This window comes from Brachycentrus maculatus, unplaced genomic scaffold, assembly GCF_059751285.1.
Source record: "Brachycentrus maculatus isolate JH-2025_06_01 unplaced genomic scaffold, ASM5975128v1 h1tg000055l, whole genome shotgun sequence".
Lineage (NCBI taxonomy): Eukaryota > Metazoa > Arthropoda > Insecta > Trichoptera > Brachycentridae > Brachycentrus > Brachycentrus maculatus.
This window is the reverse complement of record NW_028280809.1, coordinates 880,001-899,404: the sequence shown is the minus strand read 5'-3', so window position 1 is coordinate 899,404 and position 19,404 is coordinate 880,001. Positions and strand designations below refer to the sequence as shown.

The 19,404-nt window shown below is 31.7% G+C and overlaps 2 protein-coding genes and 1 non-coding gene across 3 annotated transcripts in view; 2 read left to right on the top strand and 1 right to left on the bottom strand.

Moving 5' to 3' along the window:
- Positions 1 to 347: 347 nt before the first annotated feature.
- Positions 348 to 608, top strand: LOC148311852 (RNase MRP). Its single transcript, XR_015839331.1, has one exon.
- A 1,892-nt stretch (positions 609 to 2,500) lies between these two features.
- On the bottom strand, positions 2,501 to 13,067 carry LOC148311851 (organic cation transporter protein-like). Its single transcript, XM_088278309.1, has 5 exons — positions 12,984 to 13,067; positions 7,707 to 7,942; positions 6,826 to 7,055; positions 5,470 to 5,648; positions 2,501 to 2,752 (listed from the first exon to the last, which is right to left on the bottom strand). The coding sequence occupies exons 1-5, from the start codon at positions 13,065 to 13,067 to the stop codon at positions 2,501 to 2,503; spliced, it is 981 nt and encodes a 326-aa protein (XP_088134435.1).
- A 3,593-nt stretch (positions 13,068 to 16,660) lies between these two features.
- The window catches only part of LOC148311850 (larval cuticle protein A2B-like), a 2,745-nt gene continuing 1 nt past the window's right edge, over positions 16,661 to 19,404 (top strand). The window contains exons 1-2 of the mRNA XM_088278308.1: positions 16,661 to 16,672; positions 18,948 to 19,404. The exon at positions 18,948 to 19,404 is cut by the window's right edge and continues 1 nt beyond it. Coding sequence (XP_088134434.1) covers positions 16,661 to 16,672; positions 18,948 to 19,352 — 417 coding nt within the window. The 3' untranslated portion in view covers positions 19,353 to 19,404. The remainder of the gene's footprint in view (positions 16,673 to 18,947) is intronic.

The window sequence follows — 19,404 nt, the reverse complement described above, 5'->3', positions numbered from 1 at the left end:
ATTAATGAAAATTGAGGTAGATTTTTTACGCAAATGGTGCTGTATAAATTATACTAAATTGTTATTAATAGAATTATATAAGTATATAGTAATAATTTGTTCCCTTTGTACTGACAATTGCATCAAGCCCTAAATTGTTCAGCTTTCCGGAATATAATTAACAACTATGATAACATCGCATCAATCCTTAGCGGTGTCCAAGTGCCTAAGACCAATCGGTATGATAAATTTATAAAATAAAGATATTAGATTACTTTAAATTAAATTCGATAGATGGTAGCCTAAACTCGCACACGGAGTGTTCCGAACTTGTAGAATATATACAAAAAGAATCAAAAACGTCACGTGGTTTCTATCCATTCCGATCTTCGGGACTACGTACAAGTTCTCAGTAGCTTTCGACGTCCTGTGGAAAGTCCCCGGACCCGTGGTAGAAAGTACCGTGACGTGATGTCATAAGCCTCAGTGTGACGAACCTATAGAGAGAGATCCGTTCGGTGACTCTGGTTGAAGTCTGCGCTGTAGGTAATGGTCAGAGCGAAGGTAATGTTCGAGCGTCCCGCTAGATGGCGAGATCGTAACAAAATGGGGCTCAGTCTGAAAGAAACTACTTTTTTACGTTTTTTTAGAAGGTTCCAAAAATAGTATATTATTTGCATTTTGTGATATTTCTAATTTAAAAATCCATTTTTTGTCATCGCATCTGTGTAAGCGCGACGATCGCCTTTTTTTTACAAACCTTTATACCTGAGTACCTTCTTTTCAGCACGTACCAAAACGGAAAATAAAACAAAAAATGTAACGTTTAAAAAATTGTGTTTTTAAATAAATTATAAAGATGAGTATTATATTTCACAATCATGATTTTAAAGTGATTACTTCTCAGCCTATGACACGTTGTAAACCATGTAAATACCTGTATATTTTCTAACATTTAAACATTTTCATCATATGTTTTATTTATTGTTTCGGCATTTACTTTGTGGTAAGACATGTTAAAATGATTAAGGAAACACTTTTTTTTATACCACTTGAGTTTATTAATAACTAATAGTTTCGGAAGATAAACTTCAATCGTTAGGTCTGAATAATTACATTATATGTTATTATTCAGACCTGACGATGGAATTAAAAAACAAGTGTTTCCTTATTCATTTCATCATCTCTTCTTCTTCTTTCCATGTTCTCCCTAGGTGGAGCATATGGCCAACACGAGACGTCTCCAAGTCACTCTGTCACGCGCCATCTCCTTGGCTTTCTCCCAGGTCAGTCCGGCATCTCGAAGTTCCGCTGAGTATATCATATGTCAATAAAATCGTAATACTCTAATTATAAGATTAAATCTTGTCGAAATGCAATCTCTCATCCGAATGTGCGAGAAAATGATGTATGTACAATCAAATGGTAAAATAAAGAAATAATTTTCAATGATAAGAAATGGAAAAATTGTTAAATAAGAAAATTATTAGCGAGGAAAGAACGTACCAAATTACCAGGTGAACGTGGTTATAAGAAGAATTTAAGGAATACCAATTTCAGATCAGATGATCAAGTTCTTCAAATACTTGAAAGTGAATAAGTAGGAATAATAGGCAGGTAGACATGTATAAGGAGTGCTTAATGTCGAAGAGGAGAATAATGTATTAAAAGACATAGTGGTGTGGTGTTATATTGGAGAATATATGCATTTTTGGTGAAGCGGCATGATGGTTAGTTAGATATAATAAATACTTAAGAATAGAGAGATCAGAAATTTAATTATTTTTGTTTTCATTCTCTAATAAATCAAAGTAAAATAAAACTTTAATAAGACGAAAGAATTATGTCATACGTTTATTTTCTTATTGAAACTCGATAAATAGAATTACAAAATCAGAAAAAAAATAGAAATCATAAGATTATATTTTTTATTTTACAATAAATTGGAAAAATATAGTGGTCCTGTTTTTCTTTAAAAAGAATCTTTAAAATATAATATTAAAATAATCTATTGATAATATTGTAAAAAATCAGGAAAAATAAATTTGTCTGTCACTAGGAAAATAAAATCTAATATTATAATCATCCATTGAGAATATTGTAAAAAATGGGGAAAAAAATATTTGTTTGTCACAAGGAAAATAAAACACTTATATTAAACATATCGCTCACTCCTTTCAACAACGTCATATATAATAAAAAAACTTGATTTTTCAGATCTTTTTTAAAATTTAAAAATACAATGAAATGTATTTAGATCTTTTTAGGTAAAACCTGAATGTTTTTTCTCTATTTGAAAAATATTTAGTATTTTTAAAAAAATTATCAAACAATACCTTTTCTTCAAAATGCCAAAAAACAACACTTTCTACCCTGTAGCGGGTAAATATTAAGTTAAAAATATGCCGCTTTTGCTGGGATATAGTACATTTTCTGGGCATTCCCAAAACATGCCCAACTGAAAATTGACAATTTTTGATTTATGACGTTGTTGAAAGGAGTGAGCGATATCCAAAGTTATTTAAGAGTCACTAAATTTATCGTCTGTTTGTGAATTGTAGACTGCGTCAGTCACAAGTTCTTGTGTGGAAGTAGTTTTAGGCTTCTGGAATGCAAAGTCCCAGATTCGTTCACCTTCACCAAAGTGCTCTCCATCTTCAAGAGTAATGGGTAATGATCTCCCCAGGGTTTCAGGGAGGAACAGGCAGAGGAACGCACAGAGGATAGAGAGCCCCCCCAACAAAAGGGGGGGAATGGCGAGAGAGTAGACGCCCTGTAACAAAATTACAATAAAATTCAAGTGAAAAGTAAGAAAAAAATCTAACGTTTCTTTTTGGGTTGTCGGGTAAGTTTTGTCAATTTTTCATAAACAATACTTTGTATTTAATAATAATAATTATAAAACCATTATCCGCACCCCAATGGTGCATAGGGCACTGCTTCATATAAACGCAGTGTTATCTTGATCGTTTACACGTGAAGGAAAGGTGATCAGTCTTCCGCTTCAGGTACCAGTCCAGGGTAATATTGAATAAATATTAGAGTGAAAAACTTACTTATATTTATTCGATCCCCCCCTGGGAATCAAACCCGGGACCTCCAGAACGGTAGCCGAGCGTGCTGACCATTACACTTCGGAGGCGGACAAATATTTAGGCTAATGAAATTAGATATTGACATGTGGAAAGAATGGATAACGAGAGAATGACTAAGAAAACATATGTGGCAATGTGAGCGGGAAAACAGAACGAGGACGTCCGAAAAAGACTCGGTACGATCAGATCAATCAGAACCTAAAATCTGGTGGTGTCAAAAGTCTGTGTAATCGGAGGGCATGTATGACTAGATGCATAGATGTGAAGGAGGCGAGGAGTGTATGCCAGGATAGAAGAGTGTTGGGTTCCATCCTTTCTGCCTACCCCTGCGGAGAAACGAGGTGATGGTAGTAGTAGTAGTAGTAGGAGTGTAATTAGATATAAACAATCATAAATGAGATAGACAGACATCGTAGACATTTTGTTGTTTGTATTTTATATATATATATATATATATATATATATATATATATATATATATATATATATATATATAAATATATATATATATATATATATATATATATATATATATATATATATATATATATATACATATATATATATATATATATGTATATATATATATATATATATATATATATATATATATATATATATATATATATATATATATATATATATATATATATATATATATATTTTATTATTTGTTTTTTTCTTAACTATTATATCCATACTGTTTGATGGCCGACATAAACCAATACAAAACTACTTAACCAACAATTTGGAAATATTAAAATTATGAATGATGAATAGCTTTATCAAGGTCCATAACAATACGTCTAGAGTTTAAAAGAAACAATCAATTAATAGAACATTCTATTTAAAATACACTCGACGCAGTAATGATACAAGAAGTAATCAAAAACGAATTAAAACACAGACGAACAATGAAAAATAAAATGCAGTAATTAACAAGTTTTCAATGAACATGAACAATATATCAATACGTAAATCTACACTAACAGTTTTTTAAATGAATGAGATAAAAAATAGGATGTGTAATATTTTTTATCTCATTCATTTTCTATTCTATTGTATAACTCTATTGTATAATTCTATTCTAAAATCTAGTATTTTTTGTTGTTGCTGCTATTATGTAGTTGTACACCATAGAGTTATTCCATTTGTGGATTATAGTTATTTAATTTTTACTATGAGAAGGGGTCCAGGTGCAAATTCTATATAATGTCCCAAAAAATAATGAAAGTGGAGTATTGTTCATTTGATATACATAACAACTAAATAACTAACTAATTAACCATCACGCCACACCAATCTGTGTTTGCACACAATCTTCACCTTTTCCACATTCATACATCTTCTCATACATATAAGCCAATTATTTCGACTCCTGACCTGACCAGTTTCATATATTTGAAATACTTAATAACATAACATAATATTTAATAACATTAATAACGAAAAATCATTTTGTTATATAAATTACTCCAAAAAGTCTCAGTGATATTGTATATGTAGCATATGAGTTTATTTTTACGGGTTTCGACAAAGCCACTATATGTATGATATTTTTGACTGTTACATGAAGGAGTTCACCAACTGCAGTACCAGCACGGCTGTCCGAATTCAAAACACAGTAAGGGACATTTTTTGTAGTACTTTTTTTTGTTGTTGAATTTTTGGACTAAGAAGATTCTAGTTAATCCAAAAATGCAAAAAAAAAGTACTACAAAAAAAATGTCCCTTACTATGTTTTAAGTTGGGGCAGCCGAGCAGTAGGTACTGGAGCTTATAGAAGCTTATAGAAGCCAACTGGCTATAGAAGTGTCCAATAATTACTAAAAAACTAAAATGTATGTAGGAGGGATATCTGTCTTTTTCCAGCGTATATTACGATAAGAGTTTAACCCTTAAATGCACGATTTTTTTTATTAAAAAAAATATCTGACCACAATAACTAAATGTCGAGAAAGTACTCACAGCGCCATCTAGTTATAAAAGGCTGACATAATTCTAACACCTATGTGTGTGATGAGATTCATATTGCAACAGTGTGAATTATAATAATTCCAGGCGACTGAAGGATGTTTCAACTGATGTGAAATTGTTTTTGCAGAATTGCAACGATATGCATTTAAATGTGGAGACTGACCGGAGCATTTCGTCGTAACATAACGTTGTAACATCGCTCGCGGCGAGCATCACCGAGCATCCGAAACTATGGATGGAGCGCTCGGCTCGGTGTACTGACTGCCTGAATGCTCGCATCGTAACGTATTACGTTACGACGAAATGCTCCGGTCAGTCTTCGCCTTAAGGGTTAAGATAGTATAATCGGTCTCGAATCAATCACAAAATTTGTTCCCATGTCAGCACCTCAGCTATTTCTCTAGTGCACTGCTCTTACCAGAAAAATGATGTAGGAACTGAAGAAGGCCGCTGCGAAGCCTGCCACATGGACGGCCGCTACTCCTTGGCCCCTCACTTCGGTAGGAATCAGCTCTGCGGCGTACTGGACGCTGGAGTTGTAAGCCACATACACGCCGAGCCTGCCTACGGCTGCCAGGCCAACGGTGATGTAAGGGTCTGGGGAAAATCACGGGAATATATACATACACACGTTTTCACAAAAATGTTAAATTGTAGTAAAAAGCCAATAAAAATTATTTAAAAGATGCTTATCCCATTTATCCTACCCTCATACATTTAAAATTATAATTTTGCCTAAATATAAAAAAAAATACACTAGGAAATATATATATTTCAATAATTGATTCGGCAGTCACTTAGTAGTAAAATCTATCCATGTTTAATTAATATTTTACTTAGTAAATACCACTATATCTTAAAATCCACTTTGACACGTGTTTCGATGCGTTCCGCATCATACGGTGTTTGAAAATGATGCGGAATGCATCGAAACACGTGTCACAGTAGATTATAAGAAATAGTGGTATTAACTAAGTAAAACATTAATTAGAAATATATATTAAGTTAACGCGAAGCTTCTACTTTAAGAGGTTTGTCTGCAAGTAGGATAGTAAGGATAGGGAAGGTAAATGTGAAAAATACACCACAAACACCCAGACCAATTGAAAGAAAATTTAGTTGGAAAATTCTAGAAAATTTGGTGGTGGATTTACAAACTTTTAAATGTAAGGGATATTGAAAGCTTTTAAATGTACATTCACAGTAAAATCAGGATACAATTTTGTTTCTCATTTTCAATAAATTTTGCAACTTCGTTTAAAAAAATACATAAAAATTACTTTGCAAGAGAAGGTCTGTCAGGAAGCCTAGATGCTTCTGTATCATATCTGGGAATGCGGTGGCACAGTTTTCAACAGACCAATTTAAAATAAATCTTTCTTGAATTTATTTTGCAATTGGCGGGAATCGAACCCACGATGACAGTTTTGCAGTCGAGCGCCTACCCAACTATGCCACGGTGTCTGTCTAGATGTGTATGTACTAATTGATTTAAAAATTGTAATGTACCGTAGACGGGGCTACTTGAACTTTGATGTGTTACTTGAGCCCAGTACAAAAAAGAGAATTAAATATGTATTTGGTCTACAATAATGAACGTATCGTGACAAAAAGTGTCACCTGTCAGAGAAACAATGAATCATTATTGTATACCAAATACAGATCTAAATATTTTTTTACTGGGCTCAAGTAACACATCAAAGTTCAAGTAGCCCCGTTCTACGGTACATTAAATAAAAATCCAAATATTATAAAAACATGACAATAATCTCACCGGTATTTTTAAAGAATGCCAAAAGCAATCCGGTAATCGCTGTGAAGAGTCCACTGACCAGTAATGATCCTGCAGTCATGGCCTTCCTACCGATCTTGTCCTGGAAGGCCAGGATTATGAGACAGGAGGGCAGGATGATGAGGGATGAGGCACTGAACAGCAGGAAAGGAGAGAAGCCGAGGCCGGATACGTTGCGGGATATTGCATCGTAACACAAAGTCAATACCATTCTGTGGAAGAAAAATGTATTCTGAACCTTATTTCATTTGAATACCCACCATTTGATTAAAACTTAATCTCTTCCCAACTAGTAGCTTCTGATAATGCATTTTTAGATGTCATACGTAAAGGAGTGTAATACAGTGAAACCTCTTTCTATCGTTTTTCAAGGGACCTATCGAAATAAACTATGAATGCGGTAAAACAATTTGTATGACATACCAGTAACTCGAGTGTACTTTTTTGCAAATTTGCACAAAAATATTTGATTTTAGAAAAAAATATAAAAAAACGGAAATGTAACGGTATCATGCAAATTGACAGTAAAACCAATTGACAAGTATTTAAAACGGTTTATTTAGAAAAATAAAGACAATTGATTACTATTTTTAATTTTTATAGTCAAAAATATCAAATTTGGAGCGTAATTCAAACGATGAATGCGATAAAATGATGATAGAGAAACGATCAATGCGATCTATTTTTGTATGAAATGAATCCGGGGTAGAAGAAATAAACGACACATCCGGGAAAATGGTTATTCGAGGAACGATAGATAGAGGTTTCACTGTATCATATAAATATGAAAGGGTAAATCTTTGGAACCTCCAGAGTGGTAACCAGCGGCGTGGTAAATTTTTAATAATTGTTTTTATACTTACGACTTGAATATAAGAATACAAGTCTTTCGTCTCAGTCTGGGGGTGTAGAATAGGCCGAGAAGCGAGGAACTGGGTTTATCTGGCGAAGTACCGTCGTCGTTTTTAAACCCAGTGATGAACTGATCCAAGGTTTCATCGGAAAGGGTTTTTCTGTTGCAGGCTGCAATCCTTTGAAAGCTCTTGGCTGCGTCACGAGTTCGACCCCTACTTACAAGCCACTGAGCGCTTTCAGGTACCTGAAAAAAGCACGAAGCTATTATTTTGTTTTTCAAAGTATAAACCATAAAAGTTATTTATTTAAGTAAGCATAAAGTATGCGCTGAAGGGTACAATACATTGTCATTAATATATGTAACATCATTATTCACCCCAAGGATGTATATTATAGGGGAAAAAAATATGAAATAATTCGAACGATATGAATATTTTAACGAATCTCACCTATATTGAAATAGAGCGAGCTATATAAATATACTTGACCAAATTTTCAACTAATGACGCTACAACCAGCCACACCATTAAATCTATTGAATATGATACCTACATGTGCAAGAGATCCAAGACCATTGCACGTATCGCTCACTCCTTTCAAGAACGTCATAAATCAAAAATCGATAATTTTCAGTTGTGCATGTTTTCGGAATGTCCAAAAAATGTACATTATCCCAGCAAAAGAGGCATATTTTTAACTTAATATTTACCCGCTACAGGGCAGAAAGTATTGTTTTTGCATTTTGAAGAAAAGGTATTGTTTAATTATTTTTTGAAATATACTAAATATTTTTCAAATGGAGGAAAAAACCTTAAAATTTTTTACCTTAAAAGATCTGTTGCACAGTAAAAAGTTCAATAAGTGGCTTGATATTTATTTTTAATACATTGTATTATATTTTTAAACTTTAAAAACGTTCTCCTGAAAAATCAAGTTTTTTGATTTATGACGTTCTTAAAAGGAGTGAGCGATATGCGAGTCCCCGACTAACTAATGCAGATAAATTTAATACGGATAAATAAGAAGGCAACAAAATACATGACTGAGATTGCAACAGTTTACGAAAAAAATGAGCCGATAGTAATTTTTCATCAAAAATTAATTTTCAAGTACAATCTACTAAGGTTTTGATCTACTTTAAGTTGTAATAAAAACAACCGCCATATTCAATTTTGACTCACCTTTTGCGGAGCATAGCATTATCACTGTGTTGTAAAATATAATTGAATCGTAAATCTATAAATTATATCGTGCAAGTTTCTTTTTATCGCGTATCCTTTCCAGCTTTTGAGCAACGAGTGGAATGAATTGTGAAAGATACAGCATTCTTGGCCGTGCTATTTTCGATTGATACCATTAATAATTTCACACATAATCCTATGATACGGATCTTTTGATTCAACATTGTGCCGCCTTATTTCAATTATTATATAAAGGCGATTTGTTAATAAATCGTTTACAATTCATGATCGAAAATCATTCGCGCCGAAATCGATAGTTAAGAAGGCAGCCAGCATACAAAATATGTACAACATTTTGAGTTTGTCCAAATACTAGTGCACAAATCTGGATTATCTCCAATAATACAAAATATTACGAAACATCACCTCTTTCTCTTCCATTACCTATTTAATAAATATTACCTTTCACTATTTTTCTTAACAATTCATCATGCAGAGGATGGTTCATTTTTAATTTTTTACTCGTTTACAATATTGATTCAAAAAAATTCATCCATTTTAATCAATCAATTAGGGTTAATAAATTTGAGAACGTAGAAAGCTGCATTCTAAAAGTCAGAAACCATAGACCAGTCAAAGTTATCCGCTGTGCTTTATGCATTTTAAGAAGAGGGTATATTGCAGTTTGAGAATAATAACGTTTTGATGATCATAATTATCGAATCACCAGTAATTTATTTTTTCGAATGAATTATTTTAAGGCTTTTTTTGTTTTGATTTTTTTCATATTATATATATATATATATATATATATATATATATATATATATATATATATATATATATATATATATATATATATATATATATATATATATATATATATATACACTCGTATAACTTTCACCATTCTGTCCATTAATGAACATCCATATTGCATTAATTTTGCTGGAACTTGCATATGTGCAATTGTCTTGGATCGCTTTCGCATGGCGCCTTCCACCCTCTTTCATGTGAACTAAAGATATTTTTTGTACATTGTAAGTTAAGACACTATAATATTGATATATCAACCGTAGGATGAATAATCCAGTGGAAAAAATAATTAGAAATAATAAGAACCTAACAAAATGTATATATGGATAAGAACTATATTTCTTTCTGTTTTAAAAAAAAACAGGTTAATTATCAAATCTATTATGGTAGCTATATTTTTGGGGACTTTGAACTTGCCTTCAGTAAAAAAAGGTTAATCGTGTTTGAGAATCAATTTGGGTCGAATTTGGGACTAACCTAACCTAACCTAACCTAACAATATGTATATTTGGATAAGAACTATATTTCTTTCTGTTTAAAAAAACATATTTATTATCAAATCTATTATGGTAGCTATATTTTCGGGGACTTTGAACTTGCCTTCAGTAAAAATAGGTTAATCGTGTTTGAGAATCAATTTGGGTCGAATTTGGGACTAACCTAACCTAACCTAACCTAACAAAATGTATATTTGGATAAGAACTATATTTCTTTCTGTTTAAAAAAACATATTTACTATCAAATCTATTATGGTAGCTATATTTTCGGGGACTTTGAACTTGCCTTCAGTAAAAAAGGTTAATCGTGTTTGAGAATCAATTTGGGTCGAATTTGGGACTAACCTAACCTAACCTAACCTAACAAAATGTATATTTGGATAAGAACTATATTTTTTTCCGTTTAAAAAAACATATTTACTATCAAATCTATTATGGTAGCTATATTTTCGGGGACTTTGAACTTGCCTTCAGTAAAAAAAAGGTTAATCGTGTTTGAGAATCAATTTGGGTCGACTGAATCTGATTCTATCACCTTAATGTCTGGTGTTTAAGTCTAGCTTCTTAAGATTAAAAATGAAAATAAGGAATAAATTTATTTTGTATATACGTCGGGTACAATAACTAGGTGAATTTGGGGCAAGGTCGCCATAACCTGAAACCGTTTAAACGCGAAAGAGTCAATTATTATTACACAACTATCTTTTGTAACCCTTTGTGGGGCCGAGAGAATATTTTTAAATATTTATATCCAGAACAAACAATAGTTTAGTGGGGTTTTTGGATAATATATGCACATTCATTATGTTAAGTGTGAATGATGATTGATTCATTTTCTTTCTTCGTTGATATAGAACTAAGAATATGCTAGAAGCGCAAAAAGAAGAACAAAAATAGTATTTAAATATAGTTATTTAATCTAAAAAAGTCTATAAATCAAAATTTCAGAACAGTTGTATTTTTCAAAAATAATTTGCGAATGTACTCGCACATAGGTGTAAACAAAAAAAAATAGCAAAATCAATCATTTTCTACATAAAATGATCAATTCACAGATGTTATTGTAAATTGTATAGTCCACTTCCACAGTATAGTGGTTAGCACGTTAGGCTACCTTCTTGGAAGTCCCGGGTTCAATTCCAAAGAGGGCGAAAATAAATAAAATAGAGTTTTTACACTATATTTATTTTATATTACTTTATTTTATTTTATGATTTACTATTATATTCTCAATATTATTAATATTTAAAGCATTTACTTTGTGGTTAGTCATTTTTACTTATTTATTTTATTACAAAAATGTTAATAAAACTAGTATATAACCACTCACCGAGATTTTTACGAATCTCGAACGAAATCTCGGTGAGTGGTTATATACTAATTTTATTAACATTTTTGTAAAAAAAAATAAGTACTAATATTACTTTATTTATTTTATTTTATATTCCCTGTACTGGAACCTGAAACGCAGAGCTGATCATCTTTCCTTCTTGTATTTAACGACCAAGATATCACTGCTTCTTTGCGATGCAGTACCCAATGCATAAATGGGTGCGGATAAGGGTTAGAAGAACAGGATAGTATATTAGATTTTTAATGGATTTTTTTAAATATATATATTTTTTAATATAAAAATATTTAGTATCAGTTGATGTTGTATTAAATGCATAATTTGTTCAAATTATTCCTAATTATTATTAATCGATTCGACAGTCCATCTATCCATTTTTAATTTAAGTTTTTCTTGGTAAATACCACTTTTTCTTCCAATCTATTTTGATACGTGTTTCAATGCATTGCACATCGTTTTTAAACACCACATATTTTCAAACACGGTGTTTGAAAATGATGTGGAATTCATCTAAACTCGAGTCACAATAGATTTTAAGAAACAGTAGTATTTACCAAGTAAAACTTAAATTAAAATTAAATAAATGCAACTAAGGAACAGTTTTCATTATTGAAGTAACAGTTTAAAGCTACTGGAAAAAAGTGGTACATGCAAAACAAACTGTAAAGGTGAACACATCTAACAAGAGATACGTTTAAACATACCGGGAACTTGACATGGCAAAATGTTAAAGTTTGCAGCTTAAATGGATCAACATAGAAAGTGAAATAAAATGAAGTCATAGAAGATTGAAGGTTTAAATGTTTAGGTAGAAAACAACACCGAATTGCAGGTGCATCCTGTCTGCTAACATAATACATAATATTATTTAGAGCATATGTATGATAGACGTAACAAAAAATTAATTGATCTTAACACAGGAACTGCATATTTAAAAAAATGCTATATACCCTAAAGCATAATATTGCGGAATACATCCGATCTTATAACATGATCACACGTATAATTGATATGAGTGCATTTTTAAATATGCGTAGTATATTATTGATGATTGATAAGTTCGTAGCCATCCCTTTTTATTACCAAATTACAAATCAAGGAAGATCAATGCACGTTTATTGATAAATTCTTCGATTATGTCGTTGCAAATTGACTTCTTATCTTCAAAGGCAAAATCTTAAGAAATTAAAACAAATTTTTCTGAAATAAGCCTTACCTACCTCCAAATTATTTTATTTATGGGTAAGCACTTCATACGATTTTATACGTAAATAAGTATTTTAAAAGTAGATAAATATCTTCAGTATTTTTCACAAGTTTGTATGAGTACATGTTTGCAATTTAGTTACCCACGTTTATTACTAGATAAAAGTTTTTTTTTAGTTTTAGTCGTTGCGTTTATTTATTAAATCTCTGAAATATAACGTATATTAAACGTACATAGTAAACTTTACATAATGAATATTTGATGTCCACACCACCCCATCTGTACAAACAATCTTCATCTCTTCCGTATTCATGCATCTTCTCATATATATCTGCCGATTGTTATGATTCGTTACCTGACTACTTACAAGAATTTGAAATACTTGATTTTTCCAAGTTTTCCTCGGTGTTTCTCTGCTCCTATTTTCAAATACATTCGCCTCATAATTTAGCAAAGATTATTCTTATATTAAGCGCCATTGGGGGTAGTATTTTACGAAAATAGCGCTTTATAAATTATCCAAAATTAAAATAAATATTATTGTTATGTACATTATATTATTTTATCATTAAAGCGTGTATGTTTATCGTCGAATTGGGAAGTAGGCAAGCCTGCGAATTGATGTTTCCGTTCATAGAATATTGAAATCGAACTCTTGCGATGTTTTTCTATCACATAAAAAAATACATCCTTAATAAGTTTCAAGCAATAATACATATCATGCATCTAAGGGAATAGGGACAAAATCACTAATAATTTGGTCGATAAGTCAATATTGTCTTCTTCTTCTAACCCTTATCCGCACCCAATGGTGCGTAGGGCACTGAATCGTATTGACGCAGTGTTTTCTTGATCGTTACTTATTTGAAGGCTAGGTGATCACTCCTGCCCTTTAGGGACCAGACTAGGGTAAAATTAAATAAATATTAGAGGGTAAATCACTAATATTTATTTTCACCCCCCTCTGGGAATCGAGCCCGGTACCTGTGGTACGGTAGCTAAACGCGCTAACCATTACACCACGGAGGCGAATAATATTGTACAAGTAATAAAAATCTTATTTTTCCATTTGAGTTTGATTGGCAGAAGTAATGGAGTATAAACAAAACTGTCTCCATATTAGGATTGCCGTATACACGAGTTCGTTAACCAGTATGCAGATATATATTACATAATAGATTTGCTCTGTAACAATGGAGTCGTGATCTTTAAACACAACTATTGGACCTGCTGTGACCTGAAAACTATTCATAACATTCTGTTGCTGAGTAAAATGTGAATTATTTAACAGCTGTAAGTAATTATTTCGGCATCCAGGACAGTCACAGTTTGAACAGCCACTACAATACCGGCAATGTTGAAATTCGCGTCATGAAACTGTCCCAGTCTTCATAGACAGAAAAAAGTCAAGTTCGTTCAAGGTTGTATGTTGTATTGTTATTCATAACATCATTATATTAATCTAATCTTATAATTACAATAGATCAAGATAGAACACTCTACATATCGCTCACTCCTTTCAAGAACGTCATAGATCAAAAATCGTCAATTTTCAATTGTGCATGTTTTCGGAATGCCCAGAAAATGTACTGTATCCCAGCAAAAGAGGCATATTTTTAACTTAATATTTATCCGCTACGGGGCAGAAAGTGTTGTTTTTGCATTTTGAAGAAAAGGTATTGTTTAATTATTATTTTTTAAATATACTAAATACTTTTTAAATGGAGAAAAAACCTTCAGGTTTTACCTAAAAAGATCTGTTGCACAGAAAAAAGTTCAATAAGTTGCTTGATATTTATTTTTAATACATTGTATTATATTTTTAAACTTTAAAACCGTTCTCCTGAAAAATCAAGTTTATTGATTTATGACGTTCTTGAAAGGAGTGAACGATATATGTATTCATATTCATATTTATATATTAAGGCAGTGTTCCGCAAACTTTTTTTCTGTTTGAGGTACACCTGCTAAATTAAGAAATTTCAGAGGTACACCAAAGATTTTTTAAATATTATTTAATATTAATTTATTATCGAAATATAATGCGAAAACATATATTATCATAACAAAGATAATATAATATCTTAACAAAATCAAATCACCACGGTACACCAGTGTGCCGCGACACACACTGTGCGGAACAATGTGTTAAGGGATGGTTTCCTAATGGGGATAGGGTCCCCTAGTAGAGTTATTAACTTTCCTGCCGCTGTCACCCTGGATATAACAACATGCTAGTGGATTTTATATACCTGTTACCATTAACTTATATATCCCGCTGACAGTGATAGGAACTTTGAAAGCATTATTAATAATTTTGTTGTATTTTTGACCGCGAAAAACTTTGCATTACTGATTAAACACCGTTATAAGATTGAATAAAAGAAAGTAAAAGTTTTTCTTAATGGATTGGTCCGAATGGATACCGAAAATTTCTATACCGGACTTGGAAATGTGGCTGGAGATTTCAGATTAAGAGTAAAACAATATGTAAAGGTATGTATGAGAAGATGCATCAATGTGAAAGAGGCGAATATTGTTTGCAAAGACAAGAGTGATGTGGCGTTCAATTCTCTCTAACCAGCCCTGAAGGAAAGCGGCGTGATGGTTAGTTAGTTTAAAAAATATATGTATTTGTGACTGGAAAGCTTTGTTAATTATTTAACGTTTAAATCTTACATACTCGTATATTTTTTTACTTTTAATAATTGTAAAGTAATCTAGGCTGTGATTACTTCACTAGAAAACTTAACGATGTAAAAAATAGGTTTTTGAATTGTAAAGGTGATTTTAGAACATGATAAGAAAATTCAAGGTTTTAGAAATTTGTTTGTATTACAGATGTCACGAACGTTATTTCCATGGTTATTTGGAACAGCAATCTCAAAGTGTAGATACGCAACGTTCTCTGAATATCTCGGATAATGGTGCAAGCTAAAACATTTTTTTGGTGACATTGGTAATTCATACTCTTCATATAATGTTTAACTTTCTTCTGTAATTCTGACATTCTTACTTTCAAATTTCTTATTTTATCAATTTTCATTTAGGCTGTTAATTTGCTTTTAGACCTGAAAGCTGGAAAACAAATAAAATTGCCTTTCCGACATTTTTTATAATCGTCAAAAAGAAACCCTATTGCATTAGACGTATTATGTGTATTTTGAAAATGATTTTTTATTTGTAAATTAAGTGTTTTTTCCACTAAGATCGATAATTTTGTGGTCTTAAGGCGGGTTAATCGATAGCCCGCAACATTTTCTTTAAACGCAGGCAACATTTCACGAAAATGATTTTTTTACTTTTTAATTTAAATTTTTTTCGAATAAAGAAAAAAACTTTAATATCAAGGGTAGGTATGTTAAAATAAGAATCGAAAAGGAAGAATTTTCAACGAAAAAAATATTATTGTGTTGACACAAATACTTTTTTGTTATTGTTATTTTTTCGAATAAAGACTATACTTTAAAATCAATGGTATGTTAAAATGCGAATAGATAAAATAGAATTACTAAAAAAAAATCAACTAAAGTATTGTGAAGATTAAATTTTATAATTAATCTTTTCAATATCTTAAAATACATTAAAATGTATTAAAATTCTTTTTTGTTACTGTATTTTATTTCGAATAAATAAAAAAAAAACTTTAAAAGGAGGGTTATGTACAGATGCGAATCGAGGTTACTAAGGAATTATGACACCAGCTCGAATATTGGCACCAAACATAAACCAGTTTGGCGAACCCCTGTAAAACTTCCCCGAATTATGAAGAGACATGTGCTCCACATTTTGGCAAAAGTGAAAGGACCCGGTGCCCTGGTCCACGCCGGAGGATGAGGACCACTATAAATAGTGCAGATAATGGTGAGAAACTCATTCAATTATCAGTGCTCTTAGTGAACGCATCAAAATGGCAATTAAGGTACGGTGACAAAATGCATTCACGCGGATAATCGTGTAAAGAATACCCAATAATTACTGCTAATGCTTAATGTAATGTAAAATTAATGCAGTGGGTAATTTAAATTCGTTTATCGATACAAATGGTGTTTCTGTGTTGAAACCCTGCCGTTCAAAGCTACTGATAAAATATTCAATGAGCTTTTTTGTTGCTTTCTTTTAAGTGATAATCAGCACTTTAATTTAAAATTCATGTTTTACTTAAAATTTTTACGATGTACGTAAATTTATTAAAAATATTGCAAGAAAATATCTGTATTACATTGCAATTAATATCGTAAACAGTGCATTTTTTTTTAATCTCTTATTTATATTATCTATTGTTCATGTATAAAAATGCGTATGTATCTATATAATACTTTCCATTTAATCATTTTTTGTATTTTCCTCCGCTTAAATTCATTTTAATTTCATTTTTATTATTCTTTAAATTTCCCTCCCAAATGCAATTGTTACTTATTTCACTATTTTCACTTTGACCCAATTTAAAAAAAACACATTCTCTGTTCTATCAAAACATTTTTTTTTCACTTTTTACAAATACATATGAATTCTCAGCTTCTCACCCTTCTCTTCTTATCATTCATTGCTCAATGTGTAATACCTTTTAAAAACTCTACTTCAAACTACCGGTTTCGGAATAAACACTCCATCAGGTCAACTGTAGACTGTCAGTTGACCTGATAATAGAATGGTTATTCCGAAACGGTTTTTAAGTAGTCTTACACAAAGTGGAGGATGAATGCTAAGGAGAGTGTTATATTACCATAAAACAAAAATCATTATCCTTTTAATAGAATTTGGTATATTAAAAGCATTGTTAACTTTGTTGTATGGTAATATAACACTCTTCTTATCATACAGACATATATTAAATATTAGTTTATTGTTTTGTATATAACATTGTAAATAACGTTGTCCGCCTCCGTAGTGTAATGGTCAGCACGCTCGGCTACCGTTCTGGAGGTCCCGGGTTCGATTCCCAAGGGGGGTAAAATAAATATAAGTGATTTTTTCACTGTCATATTTATTCAATATTACCCTGGACTGGTACCTGAAGCGGAGGGCTGATCACCTTTCCTTCATGTGTAAACGATCAAGATAACACTGCGTTTATATGACGCAGTGCCCTATGCACCATTGGGGTGCGGATAAGGGTTTTATTATTATTTATTTTATAACATTACTAAAATGATTTCAGTAATATTTTCAGTATAAAAGTATAATGAGGAATTAAATGAATCAAGCGTAAATAAGCTACGCAGCTTTTCAAAAATCTAATATGAAAAAACTTTTACTAAAAAAAAACAAGATTTACATCCTTAGTTAAAAAGTGAATGTTGTATGATATGCGATGCAAAAAGAAATTGAAATCTGTTTGCGTAACTATTAACTAATAGTTTGATTATAATTAAATATGTAACACATCCGTTACAGGCGTGGCATGTAACAAAAGCGTACTTTAAGGCCCAGTATTCGTTAAATCGCAACTTTATTTTCTCTAAATCTAGGCAACATTTAACGAAAATGATTTGTTTGTTAAAATCGTTTTTGAAAAAATAAGTATTTCCTCCAAATAATTATACGGGTTTGAAAAGAAAAGAGTTAAAAAGTAATGAGTTAAAAATATATATAAGTTTTTTTCTTATATATTCTAAAAAACAAAAAAGTATTCAATATATGTAAATTCTTTAAAAAAAATCGAGCGCAAGGACACGTTGAGCTCTGAGCGCGGCTCTGAGCATTCTGATTTGAACGCCTGAGATCTGGGCCTTAACGTATTTATTATTTGGAGAAATAAAATAACTTTGTTTTTTTATTCACTTACTTTTATTATTCAAAACAAACTAGTTTCGGCAACAACCTGTTGCCATCTTGTTGTTGCCAAAACTAGTTGATTTTCATTACATTACAATGATCCACAAAATTAGTGCTTTATATACAAAAAAACTTAATATATTTTTAATTTTTTTTTTTGAAGCACTAACTTTGTGATTTTCCATTTTAAAATAAAAATGAAACTTTGTTTTTAAATTCTCTATGGATATTTTATTATAACTTAATTATACTATCTACCGGTTTCGAAGCTAACCGCTTATTTATCAAGACTGATTAATACTTCGAATTAATGCTTCGAAACCGGTAGAGATTATAATTATAAGTTAAAATAAAATATTTATAGTGATTTTAAAACAAACTTTCATTTTTTTATAGTATATTTTTGTATAAATTTTCAGCTGTTGGCCCTGTTTATGTTCGTGGCTGTTGCCAATGCTGGTCTAATCGCCCAACCCGCCCCGGTGGCCTATGCCAAGGTAGCCCAAGTGGAAGATTACGACCCCCATCCGCAGTACAACTTCGCCTATGACATCCAGGACGGTCTGACCGGAGACTCCAAGAGCCAGCACGAGTCCAGAGATGGAGACGTCGTCCAAGGATCTTACTCTCTGATCGATGCTGACGGGTACAAAAGAACCGTTGAATACACGGCCGACCCTCATAACGGATTCAACGCTGTCGTCCACCGTGAACCTTTGGGACATGCCGTTAAGGCAGTTGCCGCCCCCGTGGCATATGCCGCCCCTGTCGCCAAGGTTGCCGCCCCTGTGGCATACAGCGCACCCCACTCTTATTACCATTAAATCATATAAAATGATATAATTTATATTTGAGGCACTAACTTTGTGATTTTCC

Bases quoted from the DNA above. Each gene is read 5' to 3' on its own strand.
- LOC148311851 (XM_088278309.1), bottom strand. From the start codon at position 13,067: ATGCATGAATACGGAAGAGATGAAGATTGTTTGTACAGATGGGGTGGT. The intron at 7,056-7,706 runs GTAAGTATAAAA...TTTCTTCCACAG, and splicing joins TGTATTCTTATATTCAAGTC to AATGGTATTGACTTTGTGTT. The intron at 2,753-5,469 runs GTAAGAGCAGTG...ATTTTGTTACAG, and splicing joins GTTCCTACATCATTTTTCTG to GGCGTCTACTCTCTCGCCAT.